The following is a 23,654-nucleotide window of genomic DNA, read 5'->3' on the forward strand; positions in this document are numbered from 1 at the left end:
AGTGTTTAACAATACCAGCCTTTGTGGTTTGCCTGTGGAGTTGATCTGGTCTGGACATGATGAATGTGCCTGGGTGCATGACTGCAATACTCCCAGTCAGGCCGATGCTTGTCAATAAATACTGGTTTATCTAACTTCAGACTTGTAATATTTCTGCAGTTTGAATCTGGAAGTAAAGTGTACTAAATGGGGATTTTAGACTTCACAAATCAGCTGCTATACTTTATCCACGGTACATAAGTGATCAATTTAACTGAGAGGTCATGAGTTTGTGCATGTGCGTGATGGTGCGTAAATCCTGCACCAACAACAAATAACAGTAAGCCCAGTTGAAGTTTACTACTGGAATTGTGTCAAGCAGCCAGCGATGAAGAGGAAATTATTAGAAACGTGGTTATTTTTACTTCGAAAGAATTTTAGCACAGTTGGTGAATAAGCTTGGGTTGAACCGAATGACCTGCCCTGCGGGGACAAGCGGTGAAATCAATTTACAATTCCAATTTAGCAAATAACGCTTCCATCCGCATTGTTTAACTCTGCGAATTTCACAAAACCTGGTAGAAGGATGCAAATTCTGTGTATAGTATAAAGCATTTTCAGCATTTCTCCTCGATTTTTAATTTTTTTGTCAGATAATAATTCATGGATCTTGATTAAAAAAAATCTGGCATGTCTAGTGAATTGATATTTATGAGTGTGTCCTCCTTTTGTGTAGATCCAAATAAAAATCTGGATCTAGTTAATTTAAATGTACTTTCACAAAGGAAATGTTGGGCCTTGCAAGAGGGATGCATTACACTGAGTGTCAGACTTTGGGGTCAGGGAATTTTGGTGCGGATTAGAATCAAGGGTTAAATCCAGGGATCTTTTTTCATTCTCCTCAACTCTGCAAGATAAGTGTTTTTCAACATTTTCATTGAGAATGACAAATGGATCTAGATGCAAAAGACGGGGTGATGCATGTACAGTACTGTTATATACAATGGTGACATTACTTTATTACCAAAGAGGACCTTGAGAAGAGGAAGGACAACGAGCAAGAGTAAAACAATTCTGGCTTCACAAGCCTTCGACTTTATTTTGAAAGTCCCTGCCGGATGTGTTCTGTGCGCACGCTGTGTAAAGTGACTGGCTCCACGGTGGATCTCTCAGTGACCGGCACATGCCCGACCTGGAGATCCGGGAAGAGGAGCGTCCTGAGCGCAGCGCATAGCCATCGGCTCCGAGGTCCAGGGGACAGACCGCGGGGGGGACGCGGACCAGGGACAGAGACACTGTCAGGGTAAGAAGACACAGACACAAGTTCACTGTAGAGCAGAGCGCTTGTTTAACTCTTACCAGGTTAGGTGGTTTGTCGTGTGGTGGGGCGGTGCGCTGAGCAAATACGGCTGAACTGTTCAAACTGTCACTTTACAGCTGGATTGAACAACTATTACAACGTCACCAGAACACGTGTCCCTAAGTAAACAGACATATGAAGTACACCCTTAGTCTTTAGTAAGTAACTGGAGTTTAATATCCCTTTACTTTAGAACTGTAAAACCAGATGTCAACATCTGCTCTTTAGTCATAATTTGAGTCATGGGCTGTGTCTTATTTGCAACATGCTTTATGTATACAGTCTATGGGAACATGGGGTTTCCTCTGCAAGAGTCAATCCATCCACTCATGTTATTTGGAGGGTGTTTTCATCTCTAATTTTCAGGCGCATGCGTGTGAATGAGTGTTTTGATGAGTGTGTACAGCAGCATGCCCCCCCCCCCCCCCCCCCCCTTAATGGTCATGGAAGTGCAATGCTCACCAGTCACCCAGCTCAGCATCTCCCTCTCTAGAAGAGGGCGTGTGGGGGGGTGATGTGTGGATAAATGGATGGCTCAGCCATTTGATGATGCAGAGAGAAAGAGAGAGGAGGAGGAGGAGGAGGAGGAGGGGGGAGGAGGAGATGGTTGAGATATGGATGGATGGCAGGTGGGTATGCATAGATGGATGAATATGAGGGGGAGAAGAATCTATTGCCCCTTGCCCACTGCTCAGCGTACAGTGATCCCATAAGTTTAACAACGAGAGTCCATGTGACAAATGTGGAGAGAGAGAGAGAGAGAGAGAGAGAGAGAGAGAGAGAGAGAGAGAGAGAGAGAGAGAGAGAGAGAGAGAGAGAGAGAGAGAGAGAGAGCACACACACCTTGGTCTGGTTCATAGAGTCTAGAGATGAGAGGGAGGAAGGATACAATAGTTTAAAAAGAATAGTATAGAGCAACATTAAAAGCTGCTCGGCAGATTTTTGCACCAGTTACTTGCAAATTAGTTGTAGAAATATGAAACTCTGGGACCATATATTTACAATTGGGGGAAAAAAAACATGTGTACTTTCATTGCTAGATTGAGCTTCTGCGGAAATCCGTAGCTTTCTTACTACTTTCATTCCAGAAGCTAAAAATGCCAAAACTCTTGTGGGGGGATTGAGTCCTGGGTCCATTCAGCGACCAGGTTCCCTCTCTTGTTCCTCTCTCTTTTCATTACCTCTGCCAAGGAGTTTATGTTTTCAACTTGATGGAAGGATATGTTACGGGTCAGGGAAGAACCCAGTACATTTTGATGTGGATCCATGCATCTTTTGGCCGCGCCCTCAGAGGGAACACCAGGTTAGTAGCACTCAGGAAAATCTTATCCGAAGTTTGACCGCTGCCAAGAAAACTATTATTCACTCAAGGTTCTCCCTCTGAGCCTCCATCAATTATAGAAAGGCTTCATCATTTTAGGGATGTTCCTCTCATGGAAAGATCTGTAGTTGAATTCATAAAGTGCAGACTTCCTCTGTGGAGCTCGGGATGTGCTCAGTGACTCTTTAGTAGAAAACCACTTTAGTAGAAAACCTGCACACATATTATCTAGTTTTAGGCTTTTTGATTTAATTATTGTTTATCTAGTTAATTATGGATTATTAATTTGTTTTGCTAATAATTATTTTCTGTATTTTTTCCCATTTACACAAGGCAGTGGTGATACGTATGTATGCAGTTATGTGGGTTAAATGCTGTCAGTAGGTAGCAGAATCCTAAATGTCGGCAGATCCCCTGCCTGCCCCGATGAGTGAAACACTACAAACTTGAGCTGATCTCTCCGTCTGTTGTGTGACGCAACATCATTTCATTTGTGTAATGCATTAACATTTCTTTGGCATTGGATTAAGCTCTGTGCTCGTTTGCACTTGTTCCAACAAAAGTTTTAGAGACATTTTTCAAGATGAAAAACAGTGATAGTAAATCTGCCGTTGTCATTCTTTCTTTAAATACCAGTAAACCACAGCACTGTCTTCAAACACACAGGTTCAGCCTTGCATTTCTACTGAAGACATCCAAGTATCAACCCAGTTTCAAACGAAATAACTCATTACTTGTAGAAAATGCTATTTCCATGATATACCGTCCATCCATCCCATATCTGTCATGGGCGGAGGTGGGTCCCAGTCCCAGTTGGCATTGGGCGAGAGGCAGGGGTGCACCCTCAGCTCGCCAGTCCATCACAGGGGCTGACGCACAGAGACAAACAGCCATTCACACCACAAGGAATTTAGAGTTTCTAATTAAGTTAGGCTGCATGTCTTTGAAAAACAAACAGGCGCAGGGACTATATGCAAAAAGCATCTAAGGAGGTTTACGTTATCATTACCACGAAACTCGGTGGAGGGCTGAGGTGTTGGTCAGGGGAGATCCCATTCAACTCTGGGGTGAATCCATGGTTTTTATTTCCATATAGATATGGCGTTTTTCAACATTTCCTAAAAATCCGGACCTAGAGAATTTGATTGCGGTTTGCTCGGCGCTGTTGGGCCTTGGCAGAGGTCAGCTCTCTGAGTAGTTGTTACTGTTCTCAGACTTTTCAACCCCACTGGGTATGTGTGTATACTTCATCTATATGTACTCTTGTCGTCTTTTGTTGCATGTTCTCAGTAGCATTGATGAATCATCAGCTTAACAAATAGTCGACAGACTTGTTGCGTTTAATAGCTCTATGATAAACTGGTTCTCTGTAGATGTAACCCGGTCCTTTGTGAGATTAGTCCTCTTGTCCTATGCATGATAGAGTACTGTTCTCAGCAGGAGAGTAAATTGCATTTTTTTTTCCATCCCTTCTCGCCACGCTGCCTGCAGCTCCACATTGCAATAAGATTTGACCCATTTGAAATAGTAAAAAGAAGAAAATCAATATGTGGCGGTTAATGTTGATATTGTGGCAGGCGGCCTCAGATAAATCATTGTAGGCCTCGGGGGAACGCTGTGATTACATCACATAATTTCAGCTGCACATTCATGCTGTGACTCTAGTTGTACCACATCCCAGTGGTGTTAACACTGGATTCAGCCGTGGGGACTGGGGAGGTCACTGAAGTGCACTGAACTCATTTTGTTCCAGAAGTCGGCGTGAGAAGACTTCTGCTTTGTGATGTACTGCAGTAAAATGCAAGTAGCCATTAGAAGATGGTGCTCTGAGCCTTAAAGGGTGAACATGATCAGAAACACCAGGGAGGCTGCAGCATTCAAACCATGATTGACTGATATTAAAGGGCCCAGATTTTGTCAAAAAAACATCCCCAACACCACCACACCACCACACACCACCAGCTGCCTGAACTGGGTCAATGGATGCAGGCTGTTGAATCAAGCTACCATCAGAAATACATCCAGATTCATAGGACAAGGATACGTTTCTACTTCATGGCCTGAGTCCACTGCAGCCTAGGTTTGGGCCTCTTGATCATGATATCTCTGCCTTTAGGAAATTTCTTCAAATTTTGACCAGTTGTCACCTGGGCTGGAAGCTCAAAAGGTCTTGGTAACCTCATATGAGTCTGAATGAAACTGCCGTGGGAGGCAGAGGCATACAACTGTAGGACAGTTTTACTAGTTTGTTCACTTGAGAACTGAAACTTTTATTTTCCTTTTTATCAGTGTCTTACTTATTTTGTCATTGTCAATGAACTTACTAATTAGTTACTCTATGTAGGATCAGAAAATAATCTGACCAACAGTACAAAACCAAAATAGTTTAATATTGTATGAAATACGGACAATCACCAAATGATGGAGAAGCTGGAATCAAATAGTCTTTGGCATTTTCCGGATAAGTTATGATTGAGTCTCACAGTGTGTTCATCGACTTTTCCTCTCTTTGATAGATGGCGTCAGCCAGAGATCATGGGGCAAGCCCGGAGCAAAAAGATGCAGCCGACCAAAACTTTGACTACATGTTCAAGCTGCTGATAATCGGAAACAGCAGCGTGGGAAAGACCTCCTTCCTGTTCCGCTACGCAGACGACTCCTTCACTTCAGCCTTTGTCAGCACAGTGGGCATCGATTTCAAGGTCAAGACCATCTACAGGAACGATAAGAGGGTCAAACTGCAGATCTGGGTAAGAAGGAAAAATAACCTGCACGTGCTGAATTGAATTCAAACACTGAAGGAAGGTTAATCATATGTGTAGATGACTTAATATGGATCAAATCTAATAAAATGGGTCTCTCTGTCTCACACGGTCAGACTATCAGTGATGAGTGTGTCTTTATGCCTCTGGGTAACCCTCTATGTTTTCCGGTTGTTTGCACGTCTATCCGCTCATTACATCTGGCACAACTCACATGAGCTCATAGATGACCTGATTATACCGAGCTGGGCTTTGGTTTCAGATTTGGCACACATGTTCACTTGCACTCACTGATTAGCTGATTTTTGGCCACTTGACTTGTGATATCTCTCGACGGCCTGGAGCGGATTTCTTCAACTTTCAAACATTTGTCCCTTGGACGCAAAGATGAAGTGATTTTTTTCTGGTCAAAGTTCCCAGTGACCTTCAGTCAATATGAAAAAAAAAAACATAATGTAGAAACTGCACTGGTTGGCGGAGGCATGTAACCTTGGTTTTCTTTTCATGGAGAAGTTTTAATTCAGCAAAAAGGAAAAAAGCAGTGACTCTTGTTTTCGGTTGGGCCAATGTAATTTTACAAAATCCAACATCATGAAAATAATCTTAAAACAGTCCTTTATTTTCCTTGACCTCCCTGCTTTGACGCTGCTTATCATCTTAGACACACAGTCTGGACTCCTGTCTACAGCAGGAAGAACGTGTGGCCGCCTGGCAGATAAGGATCAGGGCGCACCGCGACTCCTCTTGACTTAAGAAAAGATGTTTGATCAGTGCAGAAGTCGATGGCTGAAAGCCAGACAAGAAAAACAAACCATGTCCCTGTCTGACCCGATTTAATTCAAATTAATCTGCCGCGCAATTATTTAGAGGGCTGTTTATGAAAACCTGATGTCTGTATAGTAGGAGTTGTGTGTTTTCTTTTCCAGTGTGTGACAGTAGAGAGAGACAGGAAGGGTGGAGGAGAATAACCTGCAGTAAATGATCAGGAGTCAAACCTGTTGCTCGTTGACACGTGTGCCCGTGTTACACCTTAATTCATCACCAGTGGCACAGTGCCGATACTGTTTGACCATAGCCATAATTAAGTCATATAATAATAGCCTACAGCAATCCTGATGGCTTTAGATTATTTATACACTAATATTTTTGCAGCACACATAGAAGCCATTATAGACACTGTATTCAATTTACCAAAATTAATATGGTGGGTAAGCTGGCGTCCCGTTGGTCCGAAGGAAGAACTCATTTCATTTGGTCAGAATCAAGGGACATCCTTTTCACTATTTTGCATGAGGCCCTGTTTTTAATTTTTTTTTTATTTCTCTGAGAATAATTCATGGATCTTCTACTGCTTGGTTAAATGTAAGGGAACTGTTGGGCCCTGGTTGAGATATGTTCTCCACCGAATGACTTTCAACTTACTCAAGTTTTCTTGAAATGAAAGGGTTATCAAACCAAACACACTGATGCATATACTATCATTCGATTCAACCAAGATCAGGGAAACCATACCAAAAATCATTGTGCTGGATATCTGTCCAGAATCCTGACTGAGACGAGTGAAACCTCTCCTAAGTTAGCTTCCCAGGATTAATAGTCTCGATAGCTTGTTAGTCAAAGGTGACATATTAGAACGAGCTGTGACTCACTGAGGTCTGAAATGCTCCTAATTATCTCTGATAGACCGCTCAAGAGTCTTATTCCACCCTAATGACAGATTCAATTCTTTATAGTTGTACAGTAAAGAGCAAACGGGCCTGACAGACAGTACATCAGCAGAATGGTGCAGTCTCTTTAATGTACTCTAATCTACTGGAGATAATTAAAGGCATTTATCTGAGGTGGACGGCTTCTAAACCCCGGCTTTAACTGGAGCCAGAGTCGAGTGGTGCTTTTGAAAGCACTGTTGCACAACGCACACTGTTTGTCCTCATCCCCCCCCCCCCCACACCCCGCTCCCCAGATTGCCCTCTTACATGCTGCTGCCTGTCAGGGATGTGGCGTAAACTGATTTCTCACACTCCGGAGTTAATGACAGCTGATGTTTAACATCGTCCCCAGACGGCAGGGTTCATGAAAGATGCATGGGCCGGAGCTGCCGGGGCTGAATGTGCTTACTGCGCAGACTGACACCAGGACAGATCTATCACTGAATGTTAGTGGAAGGCGAGGACTCACCCACAGATTATTATTAGAGGGATGTAATACACTGATGTTCTTTTAGTTTAATGTATTCAGCATAGTGTGGTTTCTGTGCGCACCTAAACAATGATACAGTGGCTTAATTTTACAGGAGGAAGGTGCCAAGTAAAATACTGGCTGCTTAGCAGAATGGGTTTCACGAGGGCGTTAAAACAAATTCCACTCGTTTTATAAAGCCCTGCACCAAACCAGCTAATACGGAGGTTTGAGACAGTGGTAACATCTCCGCTATAATCTACTGACAAGACCTGGATCTCCAACCTGAGGTTAATATAATAGGCTACATGTCAGCAGGTGACGTTTAATCCGGTTTGTCTATTTATGCAGTTTCATCATTATCCCTAAGCAGATTTCATAATAAGAGAAAAGAGGAATAATTATTAAAGAACTTATTCCTGTCCCTCGAGGCTTCACAAAAAGCAGAGGCACATCCTGGAGTATTTACAGGGTGTGGCAGCATCAAGACAAGACATGAGACATGAAGACATTGGATGATTCACCCTCCTTTCTCAGTGCCGCCTAGTTAACTCTTTCTTTTCTCATCTCAGCACTAATGTGATTTAAAGTGTTTGTCTGTAATATTCATTTGAAGGATTTTACTATGTTTGTTGGACTTTAATTTCAGATCATTTGCCAGCAATAATAAAAAAAAAAAAAGTGTTTTCCTTTTGACCCACTCATAATGTGGCTACTGTGAATTCCCGATTTCATTTTAGGTTCTTGTGTTGTAAAGAGTAAAAGTAACTGAGTCCTGAAAAGTCTGAATCCAGATTGTGTCAGACGCTGTGTGAGTGTGTGTGTGTGTGTGTTTGTTTACAGGACACAGCGGGACAGGAGCGCTACCGGACCATCACCACAGCCTATTACAGAGGAGCCATGGGATTTCTGCTCATGTATGACATCACGAGCGAGGACTCATTCTGCGCTGTTCAGGACTGGTGGGTAGAGCGACATATATAAATCTATAGTGTTACACTGTTAAATCTTCTGTGTATATCAAAGTTGCAATAGTACCATCAACCTTAAATTTGATATTAAATCATGAAAATATTATCAGCAAAAGTTGTACAGTAAAAGTATGCGTTATTACAAAAAACATTATACAAATGTTTAATAAGTTGAAGCTATGTTTTGTGTGTAAAGTTGTAATTTCCAATGTAACCTTTCAGATTAATGGAGTGGAATAGAAAATAGTTTTCGCTATGTTAAATAGAGTGGAGCAGAAAGAAGAATACAATTGAATAACTCAATTACATGTATTTTAAAATGTATTTAAAACGTTAGTAAATGTACTTTGTTGGTTTCTACGACTGTCTCTAAACACTGCTCAATGCACCAATGTCAGAAATACGTACGACACTGGTGCATTGTATTTATTTAAATGTATATTCAGTATAAATAATTGATATTGTGAAGAGACACATGGTCAGTGCAGCACAGACTGCTGTAATAATGTGTGGTTGGTGTTTCCCAGGGCAACGCAGATCAAGACGTACTCGTGGGACAACGCTCAGGTCGTGCTGGTGGGAAACAAGCTGGACCTGGAGGAAGAGAGGCAGGTTCAAACTGAGGACGCCCACAGACTGTCTTCAGAGCTCGGTCAGCAGGCAAACACAAACACACACACACACACACACACACACATTCTATTATCACATGTTCTGCAAGAACAAACAAACCAGCATTATTACTCATAAGTCATACTGTGTTTTCTCTCTCTCTCTCTCTCTCTCTCTCTCTCTCTCTCTCTCTCTCTCTCTCTCTCTCTCTCTCTCTCTCTCTCTCTCCTTCTCCCTCTCCCTCCAGGCTTTGAGTTCTTCGAAGCGAGCGCCAAAGACAATGTCAACGTGAAGCAGGTCTTCGAGAAGCTGGTGGACGTCATCTGTGAGAAGATGAACGAGAGCGTGAACGGCGATGCCAGTCCGGCGGGCGGCTCCCAGGGAGACGGCCTGAAGAATACTACCCAGAGCAGCCAGGGGGGCTGCTCATGCTGATAGCTGACAGTGGGAATTCGTTGATTGCGGTTTCATGGCCTCACACACACACTTAGAAACACACACAGAGAAAAAAAAATGCCAAAAATCTACCATTGTGAATGTACCCTATGATACATTACTGCAATACTATCATGGATGCTTGGCTCCCTTCTTTATTTCTTGTTCTCAACTTGACGGCGTCGCCGGCGCTTCCTCATGATTTGAATGTGACTGATGCCAAAGCGCTGTGTGTGCTAGAGCAGCTGTGCCTTCTGCCTGCCTGTGTGATTTCTTGTTGAATGGGTGAGTAGCACCTGTTGCAGGTGAGGATGTGAACAAAAGGCAAGAACCAAATCAGCATGGCTTGGTGGGTAACTTACTTGTCTTATGCTACCCCCTAGTGGGTATCTTGTGAAATTGCATCGCTGTGCCTCCCTGCCCCACAGTATATCCTGTTTGTCACTGTGGATTCACGTGCACCTTGGAAAGTACCATTTGCCAAATTGAGAGGTCGTTACCCTCACTTCGATGTGGTCATGTGCTTTGAAGTAGGAATGTGGAAAAAACATGGACGAAATGTTGAATTTATGTTTAAAGGGTTTAAACAACACCTCGAATCCTCTTTCCAATATTAACATGATAAGAAAGAGCAAAGAAAAAATAACCAGGTGTGGCATATAAATAATATGAAATATGCACGTTAATCAGAAAAACATCTTTATTGGCTAAAAGAAATCTGGTGTCAGGTGCTTGTAAGAGATAAACATAGAGTTTGCAAGTTTCGAAAGTTCAACTGTTGACAAGTTCACATCAAAAGCTTATATTTGAGGCAGAGTGTAACATTATGTTTTTCGGTTATAGCCGATGACGTCAGACTTTTTTTTTCCATGTTGAGATGGCGGTGATGTAAATCTTCCCAGCAGCAGTTCAAATGTTACCGATTTATTCCATCAGCACATGAACACACTATCTTTATAGGTCAAACACACCTGGAAGATGCTGTGTCATTCCAGGTTTATGCGTCTCATTCCGTCAGTCTTGTTATAACTGATTTGTAGGGATTTTATTTTAATTTATACTTTTCTTATTGTACTTGTTATGGTTAATGCCAGTCCAATATTTCATTTGCCAGGTTTATTCTGTTGTTCTAAAAGTTGAGATTAAAAGATATGAATACGATATCACTGTTCGGGGTTTGGTGTGTGTGAAGTAATTCATTTTTCTAAACATTGTAAAATATGGATTTTAGGAAAAGTTCCCAGAATTTTCCTCTCAGTATAAAATTTAGTTTTACTTTTCCATTTATTAGAAAGCAAAAGATTCATTAGGTATTAATAATGTATTGATAATTTAATTCCACCGATCGGCTCCACTAAAGTGCCATATTCTGAGTTGTGGGTTTGATATGAGAAATCATTAATGAACATCAATATTTTATCCTGACCATAAGATGGTTGCAAAGTTTCAGGTCATAAAAGGTCCGATTTTTGAAGGGACTTTGGACACTGGGAAAGGCTTACCCTGGAAGCGGAGTCAGTGACGTGCAGAGTATGAACTCTCTTTTCCATATGTGTGTGTGTGTGTGTGTGCATGTGCGCGTGTGAGAGAGAGGGAGAGACCTGTGGGAAGATAAAGGGGCATGTGAGAGCCTCGTTGAGCACACTCCTCATCGATCAGACCTCGGCCAGAGGTCCCTGCAGTACAGGTAGGGGTTTCGGGTTTTCTCATACTTTTTAAAAATGTACACATCCAAATATCTATATGTTCAAAAACTATAGACTATCTGTTTTATTATTATTCATTTATTTTTTATCTAAACAAATTAAAGTCTAATTGCCGCAGATTAACATTCAGGATGTTTTTATTCCAAAATTAATCTGTGTTGTAAAAATATGAAAATAGATTAAAAAAAGTAGAGAATAGATTACTTAATAATATTCTTACCCTTTTGCAGTCAGATATTTATCTTTCAAAGGGAAGTTAAAGTTACCATTGATTATATATTGTTTGTATCAGTGGTTGTCATAGATAACCTCTCACTTGTTATAGAATCTCCACTAACAGACTGAGTAAAGTATTGTTAAGTAAAGTATTGCTCATTTCTCACTTCTCTTTAATAGTATATATACAAAATAAAACACTCTCACTCTACAAAGCAGAGAAGACAAGCAGCTGGGGACTGAGTTCGGCCCTGAACGTTCTCGCTGACTCTTTTTAAAGGCGCATTAAACATTGTTATTTGTCCTGTTTGGCTGCCTCAAGCCAGTCGTCCAGTTTATTCAGATAAGCAACATGTGATAACGCCTTGAAATGTTATTGCCTCCTGGAAACAACGTGACTGCTGCCAAGTAGCTTCCTAATTTCCGTTATCATCAAAGCTGCAATAAGGAAGAAAAAAAAAGTCAATAACTGTAAAGCTGATCTCACTGTGCGGAACACAGAGACCTTGGTGTTTGGGTGTGTTTTATGGCTCTGAGCTCATGACACTGTGGCTTTACCACAAATGATGAAACTCATCAGCGGAGTTAGTACCAGACTCATTAAACCTGTATTTCATAGATTTTATAGACCAGGTAAAGGCGTGTGAACTCTGGAGCAGTCGGGGAATTACTTTTAGTCTCTGCTGACACACATGTGGGTTATAACCCATAAGGCAACATTGATAAGGACTTCCACAGTATGATTAACCTGATTCTGCACTTTGACAACGAAGAGAACAAACAATACTTCATGATCCTTGAAATAGAAAGTTTAGTTTGAAACTAAAGAGAGGACACAAATGAGACGCACAACATTCTTCAACCGAAACCTCAGGTTACGTCAGTATGACAAACATTTGGAGAGGATCCAGCCCTCTTCTACCTCCCTGCCATCTACTGTGGTTAATATTTAACCAGAGCCAATACTGGTTGACCCTTGTTGGAGCATGATTGTTGGAATCAGACGCACGCATCTGCTTTTACCTCTCTGTGAAATGTTGTCCATCCAAAAGTCCTTAACAATAAAAGAGGGAGTGTGATTAATTATAGTTCTTTATCAGTTTTCAGTTACACTAACACACACTTTTCTGATCTTTTTCCAACAGTGTGAAGAGAAAAAAAAAAAAAAGAAACGCCAAGATGTGTTGCTCCGGCTTTCTCAAAATGATGATGTTCATCTTCAATGGCGGCATCTTCGTAAGTTAAAAAAAAAGATTCTGACTTTCCTGTTTCGGAGAGCAGAGTCTAATCTTCTTACATTACAGATAAATGTGGAACATGTTACAGATGTGACCTATATTTAGTGATGGCTTAAAGGAATAGTTTGACATTTTGGGAAAATACACGTGTCGAGAGCTCGATGAGAGGATTTATCATCACTCTCATATGTGTAAGTTCAACATAACACTAGAGCAAGGAGACTTTACTTAGCTTAGCTTAGCATAGAGACTGGTAACAGAGGGAAGTGTTAGCTCAGCTCTATCCTGAAGACAACAAAGCACTAATGGAGCCTTTGCTGGAAAACTGTCAAACTCACCATGGCAACGAGACACCAGGAAGTCACCTCACCCACACAGTGAATATATTCAGAGATAAACACCTGTTTAAATCACAGTGTCACAGTGACCACCCACTTTTAGAACAACTCTTGTTCTGCAAGTCAATTTCTTATTCATTTTCTCCAAGGACAATAGTATTGAAAAGTGGGGGAAAAAAACGTAAATGGATAGAGACTGTGTTCATAACCAAATCAAGAGGCAATGAACTACTTATCCCATAAACCATTGACAATGACCCGACCTTCATCACGCTTCCTGTTGCGCTTAACCTTGTTGTAGTGACCCCCCCCCCATTTGGACTCACTATTACACCTGAGGATTGTGGGTAGTTTGTTCTTTTAAACGCAGTTTAGACATTTCACAATCTCGTAGCTTGTGGTAAATCTACCTTGGATGGTTCTGTGGTGGTTGAAGGGATGTGGACGATGTTGAGGACCTGGATGAGATGAGTGGAGGCCACTGGGGAGGAGGAGGAAGAGGGTCACAGAGAATCACTGACATGATAGCTGAGGAAAACAGGTTTAAAGTTTGGCAGGGTCAACTTGATTGGCTGATCGAGTTCATGGCAGAAAATTGGATTGGATTGCCATAAACCCTTTGACTAGAGAAGGCGGGGAGAGTGGGAGAGAAGAGCTTCGAGCTTCATGAAGATGTTAGAGTTTTTCCATTAGATTCCATAACACTATGCAATCCCTCATTTTAACATTTATTTCCTTAGTCTGTATCAAAAATAAAAAATAATATAATGTTTCTGAGGGTAAGTGTCCATATTCTAGGACAAACTGATGTCCACTGCAGCTCCTGCCATAGGAAAAATGAAAACCTTACTTCATTTAGATTTACAGACTCTCTTCTCAAGTATTTTTCCTAACTTTCTAGCTGTAATCTCTCGTATAAAAGCTTTTTGTTTGTTGGAGAGTTCACTTGTAACGTGTCAGAACAGACCATGACTCTTCAACTCCAGAGTGGACCTTCCTCTTCTCTCAGGCTATTCTTCCATTAATATTCTGATATTTCTAATGTCACTCCTCTCTATTCTCTATCTTCTCAATACTGTTAAATCGCTGCTCTCTTTTCTTGTCCTTCCCGTCATGCAGTTAGCAGGTGCAGCCATCATGGGTGTGGGAATCTGGGTGAAGGTGGACAGCAGCTCTCTGCTGGGTATACTGGACAACGTGCCTGATGCACCAGCTGGGTTATCGCAGCTGGCCAATGTCAGCTACCTGCTCATAGCCGTGGGGGCTGTGCTGCTGGTCATTGGCTTCCTGGGCTGCTGCGGAGCCATGAAGGAGAGCAGGTGCATGCTGCTGACGGTGAGCCATGTTTGATCAGTCTATGGAGTAGAGACTGAGTTTAAGTAAAAGACGAAAAAAAAAGGCTTTCATTCTTCCGAAGAGTTGGCTCTGTTATAATGATTATTCTTTTCGAACAGTAACTTATGTGTGTTTGAAAGGGTGCCACAATGTCGCACCATTGTAGTAGGATGAAAACATTTCTTGGAAATGGATTCAGTGGAGCACGTACCGCATCTTAAATTCAATCAAGCTGCTCCAAATTGCAAATGCTTATAGATATCAGTCCCCTAAATATGCCTGTTTCCTTTCATCAAGATCCATCAATTATTCCCTGGGAAATTGGTTAAAAAGTCAAAAAAAGTCACTTTATCTCACAATGTAAAAAGAAAAAAAAAAGAATCCTGGATGTGGATAAACGCCAAAATGTAATAGGTAATTTCTTGGCCCATGTCTGGTCCTTCCAGCAAGTTTTGCAGAAATTCGTTGATTAGTTTTTCTGTGTGATCCTGCTGACAAACAAACCAACCAACGAACTTACGTCCGCTAAGTCTCAGGGTGATGTAGCATTGTTTCTAGCTCTGAAAAAGTCGCCCCCCCCCCCCCCCCCCCACTATGAAATCACATTCAAATCCACTAGATCCAGATTTAAAAGTAGATCAGCACAAAATTATGAAAAATCTATTAAAACATGTAATTTCACAATGTTAGAAAAGGAAAAATAACCTCCCTCTAAAGCCCAGGGTCAAATCTATTAAAGTCATCTGATTTAGGTTTTTAAGTAAAGTGAAACTTTAAATCTAAGAGTTTAGATGAGATGTTAGTAAATGTTCCACTTTTTAATGACGTCCTGATGAGAAGCTGTTTTAATCACTTAGCTTTGGGTTTGATCTTTTCTATACAGTCCATGGTTTGACTTTGATCCCAGCGGTGTTGACTGTCTTTTTACATTTACAGCCTGTTTCTGACTCTGTTAGTGATACTTGATTTTACAGCAATACAGTGCAACTCCCAATCAATTATTTTACCGTGAAAGTGATTATTTATCATTTCCTCTCCCCGTAGTTCTTCATCATTGTGCTGATCATCTTCATCATCGAGGTCGCAGGAGCTGTGGTGCTGCTTGTCTTCAAGGATGTGGTGAGTGGCCCCTTGAAAAAGATCCATCTTTGCTGAAGCTTCCAGTGGACCCATTTATCATCACAAATATCACAATGGCTTATTGTCCTTCTCAGGCTGAGGAGCTTCTCCAGAGTGTTGGGGACGAAGTTCAAAAAAGCATTGCAGGAAACTACGGAAACGAGGGACCTTTGACCTCGATTTGGGAAGATACCATGACGGAGGTACGGTGTTTTTCACTTGGAGTTTGAGTTTTTAGATACAGACGGCTCTCTGATCCCATGTGACCCAACGTTTTAGATGAAAGTAGTGGCTCTGTGAGTACAACAAGCAATTCTTAGATTTCTTGAACACAATTCCTTTGGATCTGCAGTCAACTCACTCACCTCTGTGTGATTGTTGGTGTGATTATCACCAGAATGTCTTCTTCTACCATACGTCTCAGGAATAGACCACTTTCCTCCACATTACACTCAGGGTGGGAAACTCAAACGTTGTTGTGAAGCGAATAATGTTCTACTGCTGTGATCCAGGTTTATAAATCACTAGATTTAATTTGGTTTTACATTTCCACACCCTGTAGCATCATGGCTGCGCAGAGCGAGACGACTGAATTGTTTTTGTTGTGACGTGACGTTAAAACTCTGTGGTTTCCTTCCAGTTCACGTGCTGCGGATTCAACAACTACACAGACTTCTCCGGCTCCCCTTTTAACCAACTTGCAAATATGTACCCAGTCACATGTTGCAATGCAACCATGGAAACATGCACTGAAAGCCAAGCGCATATGTCGGTACGTGACCAAGCTAACCGGCGGTTTGACTTCACACATCACCATTACTAGCAGCGATGAGGTGCCTCTGTTCCAACCTGTGCTCTCTCTCCCTGCAGGCGGTGGAAGGCTGCTATGATAAGCTGCTGGCGCTGATAGAGAATAACGCTGTGGTCATCGCAGGTGTGGCTCTAGGAATCGTCGCCATCGAGGTACAGAAAAGTCCACACGTTATTCACATCCTTCCCCAGCAGCTCTGTGCCGCAGGGTCTATTATTCCCACTCACCTATTTTATCTGAATAAATAGACATGCTCATTAATGACCCTAAATCAAATCTAATCCAGAAGATCCTTCCTCCGTTGTCCACAAAGCCAATAGTGTACTGTCACACCAGAAAGTGTCACCATATGTGTGGACACGTATGAGTTAAGACTTGTTTTGGAAAACAAATTTCTTTTTTTTATGGAGCAGAATCTATCAAATGTAATTCAAGTGAATATATTTGAATCATAGAAGGTAAAGATCCTAAGGAAGCTAATTTTGATTCCACAGCGTTGATGATGCTTCACCAGAGAAGCTTGAGTTATTGTACTTCCTCGTAGTCTTCAGATTCTTCTTCTGTGAAGTTGTCTTTCAAGTTTTCAATTCATGGATTTATGTGGCAGGAATAAAACTCTAGTCGGTGAAGTCATTTAATAACCCTAATCCACCCTGTTGCCACAAATACAGGAAAATTTGATCAAGTAGGTTTATATTTATTTAATTTAATGGATTTTGTAATCTGAACCTGTGTTTTTCATTAAACCACCTCAGTTTTGACAGTGCATGTGTTTTTCAACGGGTGTATAATTCCACAGATTTTTTGATCTACTTGTCTTCAGTCTATAATCTGCATCTCAGCTGCTTTACACTGTGTTTTGCCAAATACTGAAGCGCTGCTGTGTTTACAGATCGCTGCGATGGTGGTCTCCATGGTTCTCTACAAGGACATCGGCAGCAAGGCGTGATGTGTCCCGTTCGGGATGAGATGCTGACTTTGTAATTGGTTGGAGAAAATTTGTTTTGTTTGTATAAAGTTTTTCCTCTTCTTTTTTAAAAACAATCATCACAGTCAGATAAACTAAGGCGTGCAGGCATTATTGGCGTTTAGGGCATTAGAACCAGAGATGGAGAGGCAGTCGGTTGAACTACTGTCTTCTTCATCTATACTGAGCACATGTATACTGTGATTTATTTATATATAAAGAAAGGGCTGTTCAAGTGATGTGGCATGTGCTGAAACATACATCTGGTGATATGTAATGATGCACAGTGCGGAGAATGATCTGCACAGGCTGTGTCAGTTGTTTCTGTACCACATATTCATTGCAATGAAACAATGAATTTATTTTTTTATGTTTGATCATATATAGATAATAAATATCGCAATCTTGACCTTTGAGGATTATTAACAAGTTGATCTTTGTTGTTTTATTATCCACATAAAATTCATTGTATCCTTAACAAGACATTCAAAACACTCAAGCACTGAATATGAGAATTTAAATAAACGGTCGGACTGCAAATTGATGAAATGTACGACAAATTGATCCTTCAACAAAAAGTTAATTCCGATTAAATACATAAAACATTTTTCGTCAGTGCAGTTTGCTGCAGTTTTTCTGAGAACACGGAGGAAAAGGGTTTGTGTTAATATTATTACTTAAGATAAGAACAGGATAAGACATTGTTATCACACCAGTGGAAAATGTACAAGACCTCAACAAGCGTGGCCCTGACACTGTCTCTATCACCAGATGTATTAGTGTCATATTAGCTCATATTCTTTACTGATAATGACTGGATGGTCAAACATTCAACAACCGACAGCTTTGGAAAATGCTGAGCGTTAAGTGAATAGGAAAAAGTCAAAGTTAATCTTCAACAGGATACATCTTCTTTCCTCAGGGTCATAAAACGCTCAGGAACATGTAAATGTGTGTAGATGTAATTTCTACACGAAATATCAGATATATTAAATCATGTCGCTTTAACCATATTGAATCTGGTTCATTGACAAGCACATCCGCCTGAAATAAATTGGCGGAATTGTATCTTAATTTGAAGCCACTGCCTTCATCAAATGAATGCAATGAACTGCTATAAATAGTAAATGTGTTTATTCGTCAGAGTTGCAGCTTATTTCCGTCAGAAAGCTAATTCAACACCGGTTTAAAGGGGGAAGGAGAAAGAGTCACTCATACATGGTAAATGCTCTGTAATGGTATAGAGCTTTTCTAGTCTTGATGACCACTCGAAGCACTTTACAATACAAGTTATTTTTGCCATTCACACATTCATACCATTCAACACGTGATCACAGACAGACTCTGAGTCTCAGGGCCTGTGTGTTTTGGGGGTATTTCGTTGTATTTGCATCGAGTTCTGCATGTGCGTCATATAATGGAGCGTACTTATAAATACTATCAGTGAACACCTATTTAGTTACTGCCTGGGGAACAGAAAGTTCTAATGATTAATCTTTATGGTCATAAATGCTTTACTTTAGTGAGAGTACATGTCAATTCAACAGGTGAACCGTGTATTTTACACAGGGTTGATTATAGTGTATGTGTGCGAGTGTGTGTGTCAACCGCCTATTCACACACACAACTTCACAGCACTTCTATACGCAGCACTTCTTTCACAATATTCCTACACAATATGAGGTTGAGTGTCTTGCCCAGGGAAGACCCTGTCTATCTCCTGAACCACCGCAGACCATAATAAACACTGAAAGTATGACGCCAATATGAAACCCTTACTTATACAGCATGTGTTTAGTTTATTTATTATAATTCACAAATGAACCCGTGGCATTAATTCATACATCCTAGTATGTTACTCACTAGAGCTGTCTCATCGACTGTGGCAGAACACAGTCGATGAGACAGGTCCCTTTTTTTTAAGTTCCACCTTCATGGGTCACTTTCCTGAGACGATCCAGAATCTGCCCATATTGTTCCCTGACCAGCTACTCATAACCAGTGAGTAACTGGTCAGGGAACGCTATGTGCAGTCAAACGTCCTTTTATATGGTTTTATTGACACAGTTTGTCTTGGCTACATCGCCAGCAAAAGCAGGAAGTGAAATAAAGTCACCAGCTGGGATAAAAAGGCTTCCCACCTGTTTCAGCCCATTGCAGGAGACATGACGGAATAAACGGTTTCTTAATTGAGTTTCTCATGTCGGCAAATTGGATTCATCATCCTTTTGAAAGCCTCGACAACTGCCACATTAAACTCTGTTTCACCCCACTGAGGAGCTGCAGCAGTTTATACCAATCACTTAGGATTTGCAATTAATTAAAAATACAAAGAATCACTTAACTACAGCGTACCTGTCCTGCACCGCATGTGTGTGTAGAAGAAACAAAGTGGAAATGCAAAAATACAGATATTAAATTCTAACAGGCCTCCTTACTGTAAATAATGAGAGAACAGTGGTGTTTGCAGACAGTGCTTTGTAAACTGTGCCCCCTGGTGGACAAAGCTTATTCTGCAGCTGTAGAATGGGATTTTGCCATTATAATACTGAACACACAGTCGACATAACACACTCATATTTCAAAAGCTCAGTGAAAATGGCACTGCAGAGCTCCCCCCTACTGCGTGAATGTCCCAGGTTAGTGTAGGTGAGAAAGTCTCCAGGCTAAACCTCCGTGGGTCATTTACTCTGCTCACACTTTCATCTGTGGACCCTGCTTAGTGGTGGATGGGAAACAAGACGTATACAATTGCAAATAGAGCAAAGTTCCTCAATACCAATGTCTCTGTGAGGAAGTCAAACAGCCTTTCTGCTACAGCACATGATCACACAGTCAGGCCTTCAGCAGCAAGTGTTTGATCAGGTCACGGGTGACGGAGCGCAGTGAAGTCTAATGGTGTTATGATGGGATGTCCAGGGAGAGACTGACGAGCTGCTTCATAAACCCATTATTGCTTTACAGCCAAAGGTTACACAGAGACACCTACTTAAAGAAGGACAGGATTTATTGCTGTGTTTTTAACCACAGCAGACATCCTTTAACTGTGGGATCCAGGAAAGTGTTTCCTAAGTGGGACGTGGTTTTCCTGCTGAAGTTTGGTCTGAATTGCAAATAGTGAATCTATGACGGTGCTGAAAAGTAGTTTCTAATAATCTCCATATCCTAGGATGACAAATGTAACAAAAGATAAATAATAGACAATAGATTATAGAAATAATGATTTGTATTGATGTGGTTATACATAAATATAAGAGAGGATAACTGTTTGAGTGCCATTTTAAATTATATGGATATAAAAAGTCCTGTGGCTGAAACCAGATCTCAACCAATTGAGCATCCACAGGAGGTTCTGGACGGACGTGTTTGGCAGCACTTACCACCGCAGTCATCAAAATAACTGAAAATAACATAGTGAATAAATAAAGGAAAATGAGCAAATATCTGTTGGAAGAATTGAGTTCCTACCTACCGCTATGATAATAACAATAACCACATTGACCGTGAAAAGCACATTTCATAACCAAGTCACAAAGTGCTTCACAAGAGAAACAATAAGCTTAAATACAGATTAAAGTTGAAAAATGCAAATTAAAGCGAATAAAATAAATTCAAATTCACCCAAAGCAGAAGCAGATGTAGAATTTCGGATCTCAGCTTGTGAGTCACTGCAGAGTTTACTGCAAAAGCACAAAACATCACCAGGTAACTGAAGAACACCACTATCAGCTGATCTCAGATGCTGGGCAGGCTCATTCAGAGGCAAAAAATCCTTGATGGTCTTGGTTATGTAAAGCCTAAGATGTCATCAATCAAATCTTAATATCAGAGCAAAAACAAAGAGGACGCTGTTGTGTCGTCATATTTTCTTGGACCAGGAATAATACGGCCATGCAAGGAGACCTGAGTTAAACCTGTGTAGAGGGTGTTACAGAATCTAGCTGAAAAAGTTCAAATCCTCAAATTTTAAGAAGGATTTAATCTTTGAAATAAGACTGATTTAGAAACAAAAACAGGATTAGACACATTTATTTATTTGATCCACAAAACAAAGGCCAGAGTCAAATGCAACTTCCAGATATGATTTCAGCTCATTTGGTATATATTTGATTGGTGCTCCCTTCGTTCCCATTTCTCTGTTTATGCTAAGATTCAGGTTCTTAAAGACTCAAGTGAAATGTTCTGGTGGCTCGTGGTTGTTTTTACTATGATTTTTCATCCAAAGACAATTTCACTAAATTAAATCTCAATGGTTAAACTTGTTAAGTAGAAGATTGTCTGGAATCAACCTCCACTTTTTTCAAACTCAAAGATCACAGAGATCCCTTCAGACTTGATGTTTTTTATGACCATGGCTTTAACGTTCACCTTGAAACTGAAATCCTCTCCGGCTGGCAACCATCCACGACCTGGAGCTTTAAGCTTGGTGTGATGTCTGGTCTGGTGTGGGAATTGTGACACCTTCCATGCATTGAGACCCAGGCGAGAACTGGCAGCTGCCTATATAAAAGACTCCCTCCATCACACTGACAAAGTCCTGACAGCAAGGTTGCCATTTGGAACCTTGAACCACAAAACCAGACAACTTCTTGTTTAACTTTTTCTTGTTTTCGTCAGTTTTTTAATTAATTGCAGAGATTTAATTTCTTTAATCATCCATTAGTCTTGAGTCAGCATCTCTCTGTTTGTCAAACTATGACTTCCCTTGTCACTTTCATCATTTTGTCAAGTTGGACGACTCTGGCTTTTACTTTTCCTCCTAACACGTTTGAGACCATGTTGAAAAGGTCACGGGTGGATTTTGAATCCTCCGGCAGCGGACCTGAGGAGCCTGTCCGAGGAGTAGTCCGGGTGGTTCAGCTGGATCAGCGCGATCTGGCCCAGTCAGGGTTCTTCAGAAAGGGAATGAGCCCCAGGACAGCCCCCTCGATCCGCAAGAGGTTGCCCTTCCCTTCCTTCTTGTCTCAGGGGAGACCAGGTCCGGGCCCGGCCTTCAAGGCTCCAGTGAGTCCCCTGCACCACCTGCACCCTAAAGGCCCCACCGAAAGGGACCTGAAGAAGAAACAGGGGCTGCAGATGTGGCAAAGAGCCATGGATAAAGGAGGCAAGTTGTCCCTGCCGGTCAACCTGAAGGACATGAAACAGACGTGCACTGCGGTGCCTTTCACTCAGGTAAGAGGCAAAGATTTTAATTTGATCAATCTGCTAAATGGATTTCTGCGCACACACAGTGACACCAATTAACAAGTGAATAGAGCTGACGGATTGTTTAAACAGTAAAATAGAAATAGAGGAATTGTCGATTGTTCATTAGATTTAATGTAGTTTTTTTACGTGGTAAGAGATAAATCAACATCTAATCTTCTCCTCCTCTGCCGTCTCCTCACAGCGTGTGACCGCAGACGGATGCGAGACAGTGATTGTGCACAACAAGCTGTGTTTCGGTCAGTGCAGCTCTCTGTTTGTGCCGTCCGAAGGTGAGTTTGCCGGGGTGGGCACCGGGGCGGGGGCCGTTCCCCGTCGGGGCCCCTGCTCGCGCTGCGCCCCCTCCAAAGCCCAAACAGTGACTGTGCCCCTGCGCTGTCGGAGAGAGGTCCGGGAGAAGCGAGTGATGGTGGTGGAGGAGTGCAAGTGTGAGACGGGCATCGAGGAGAGAAGTGCAGAGGCCACAGCGTCCATGCAGCTGTAGCTGTGGGTACAAAACCACATGACGTGACGGCTGTGATTATTCACAGGAACAAGGAGACATGAACTTTTCACTTGAATTGACATCTTTAAATTCTCTGTCAAATCGCTCTGTATCTGTAACTGTAAGTGTACTTTATTTGTTTATATGAGTCTGAATGTGATTTTCAGAGTATAATAACCTGGTGGCGATTTCCACCTCTTGATTGTTGACAAAATGACCGCTTTCTTCTGGTCATGCAGTTTTCTGTTGCAACAGATGAAGCTGTCCATACTGGACGTGTGTAAATGCATCAAACCGTGTTTAGATTCTTCTAAACTGAAATATTGTGACGTGTGACACTTTCATTAAAACTGTCCCATTTGTTCAAATCCCTTTTTCGCCTGCCTGCCTCGCTGGTCTCCTGCCAACACTGTTAGATTTACAAGTGCAATTTAGTTTGCATGCAAAGCTCAAGTAAAAAACACGAGGAGCATTTGTTGTTTTTTTTTCCACCCACTCTCGTATTCAGGCGCTCGAGTGTCAGCTCCTATATTTTATTAAAAAGCTGTGTTCCCGCCGACTTTTAGCACATACCACTTACATCTGAAAGCACCAAACTAGAGAGCAAACGAGCTATT

General features: G+C 41.5%; 3 protein-coding genes across 3 annotated transcripts; all 3 read left to right on the forward strand.

The window, feature by feature from the left end:
• Positions 1 to 1,128: 1,128 nt before the first annotated feature.
• rab3da (RAB3D, member RAS oncogene family, a) lies at positions 1,129 to 10,779 on the forward strand. Its single transcript, XM_062387197.1, has 5 exons — positions 1,129 to 1,282; positions 5,177 to 5,410; positions 8,444 to 8,562; positions 9,099 to 9,223; positions 9,431 to 10,779. The coding sequence occupies exons 2-5, from the start codon at positions 5,177 to 5,179 to the stop codon at positions 9,616 to 9,618; spliced, it is 666 nt and encodes a 221-aa protein (XP_062243181.1). The 5' UTR covers positions 1,129 to 1,282; the 3' UTR covers positions 9,619 to 10,779.
• A 400-nt stretch (positions 10,780 to 11,179) lies between these two features.
• On the forward strand, positions 11,180 to 17,762 carry tspan34a (tetraspanin 34a). The gene is made up of 8 exons (XM_062387195.1): positions 11,180 to 11,305; positions 12,686 to 12,776; positions 14,236 to 14,451; positions 15,496 to 15,570; positions 15,666 to 15,773; positions 16,211 to 16,342; positions 16,441 to 16,533; positions 17,274 to 17,762. Exons 2-8 carry the CDS (start codon positions 12,720 to 12,722, stop codon positions 17,328 to 17,330), a joined length of 738 nt encoding a protein of 245 aa, XP_062243179.1. The 5' UTR covers positions 11,180 to 11,305; positions 12,686 to 12,719; the 3' UTR covers positions 17,331 to 17,762.
• Positions 17,763 to 21,551: 3,789 nt separating this feature from the next.
• On the forward strand, positions 21,552 to 23,360 carry dand5 (DAN domain family, member 5). Its single transcript, XM_062387194.1, has 2 exons — positions 21,552 to 22,520; positions 22,738 to 23,360. Exons 1-2 carry the CDS (start codon positions 22,044 to 22,046, stop codon positions 23,035 to 23,037), a joined length of 777 nt encoding a protein of 258 aa, XP_062243178.1. The 5' UTR covers positions 21,552 to 22,043; the 3' UTR covers positions 23,038 to 23,360.
• The last annotated feature ends 294 nt before the right edge of the window (positions 23,361 to 23,654 follow it).

This window comes from Platichthys flesus, chromosome 5, assembly GCF_949316205.1.
Source record: "Platichthys flesus chromosome 5, fPlaFle2.1, whole genome shotgun sequence".
NCBI lineage: Eukaryota > Metazoa > Chordata > Actinopteri > Pleuronectiformes > Pleuronectidae > Platichthys > Platichthys flesus.

What these genes read in the sequence shown, in the direction of transcription:
- rab3da (XM_062387197.1), top strand. Translation starts at nt 5,177, where the DNA reads ATGGCGTCAGCCAGAGATCATGGGGCAAGCCCGGAGCAAAAAGATGCA. An exon ending in GGGTCAAACTGCAGATCTGG is followed by an intron (nt 5,411 to 8,443) that starts GTAAGAAGGAAA and finishes GTTTGTTTACAG; the next exon opens with GACACAGCGGGACAGGAGCG. An exon ending in TTCTGCGCTGTTCAGGACTG is followed by an intron (nt 8,563 to 9,098) that starts GTGGGTAGAGCG and finishes GGTGTTTCCCAG; the next exon opens with GGCAACGCAGATCAAGACGT.
- tspan34a (XM_062387195.1), top strand. Translation starts at nt 12,720, where the DNA reads ATGTGTTGCTCCGGCTTTCTCAAAATGATGATGTTCATCTTCAATGGC. An exon ending in TGCTTGTCTTCAAGGATGTG is followed by an intron (nt 15,571 to 15,665) that starts GTGAGTGGCCCC and finishes TGTCCTTCTCAG; the next exon opens with GCTGAGGAGCTTCTCCAGAG. An exon ending in TAGGAATCGTCGCCATCGAG is followed by an intron (nt 16,534 to 17,273) that starts GTACAGAAAAGT and finishes CTGTGTTTACAG; the next exon opens with ATCGCTGCGATGGTGGTCTC.
- dand5 (XM_062387194.1), top strand. Translation starts at nt 22,044, where the DNA reads ATGACTTCCCTTGTCACTTTCATCATTTTGTCAAGTTGGACGACTCTG. An exon ending in CTGCGGTGCCTTTCACTCAG is followed by an intron (nt 22,521 to 22,737) that starts GTAAGAGGCAAA and finishes GTCTCCTCACAG; the next exon opens with CGTGTGACCGCAGACGGATG.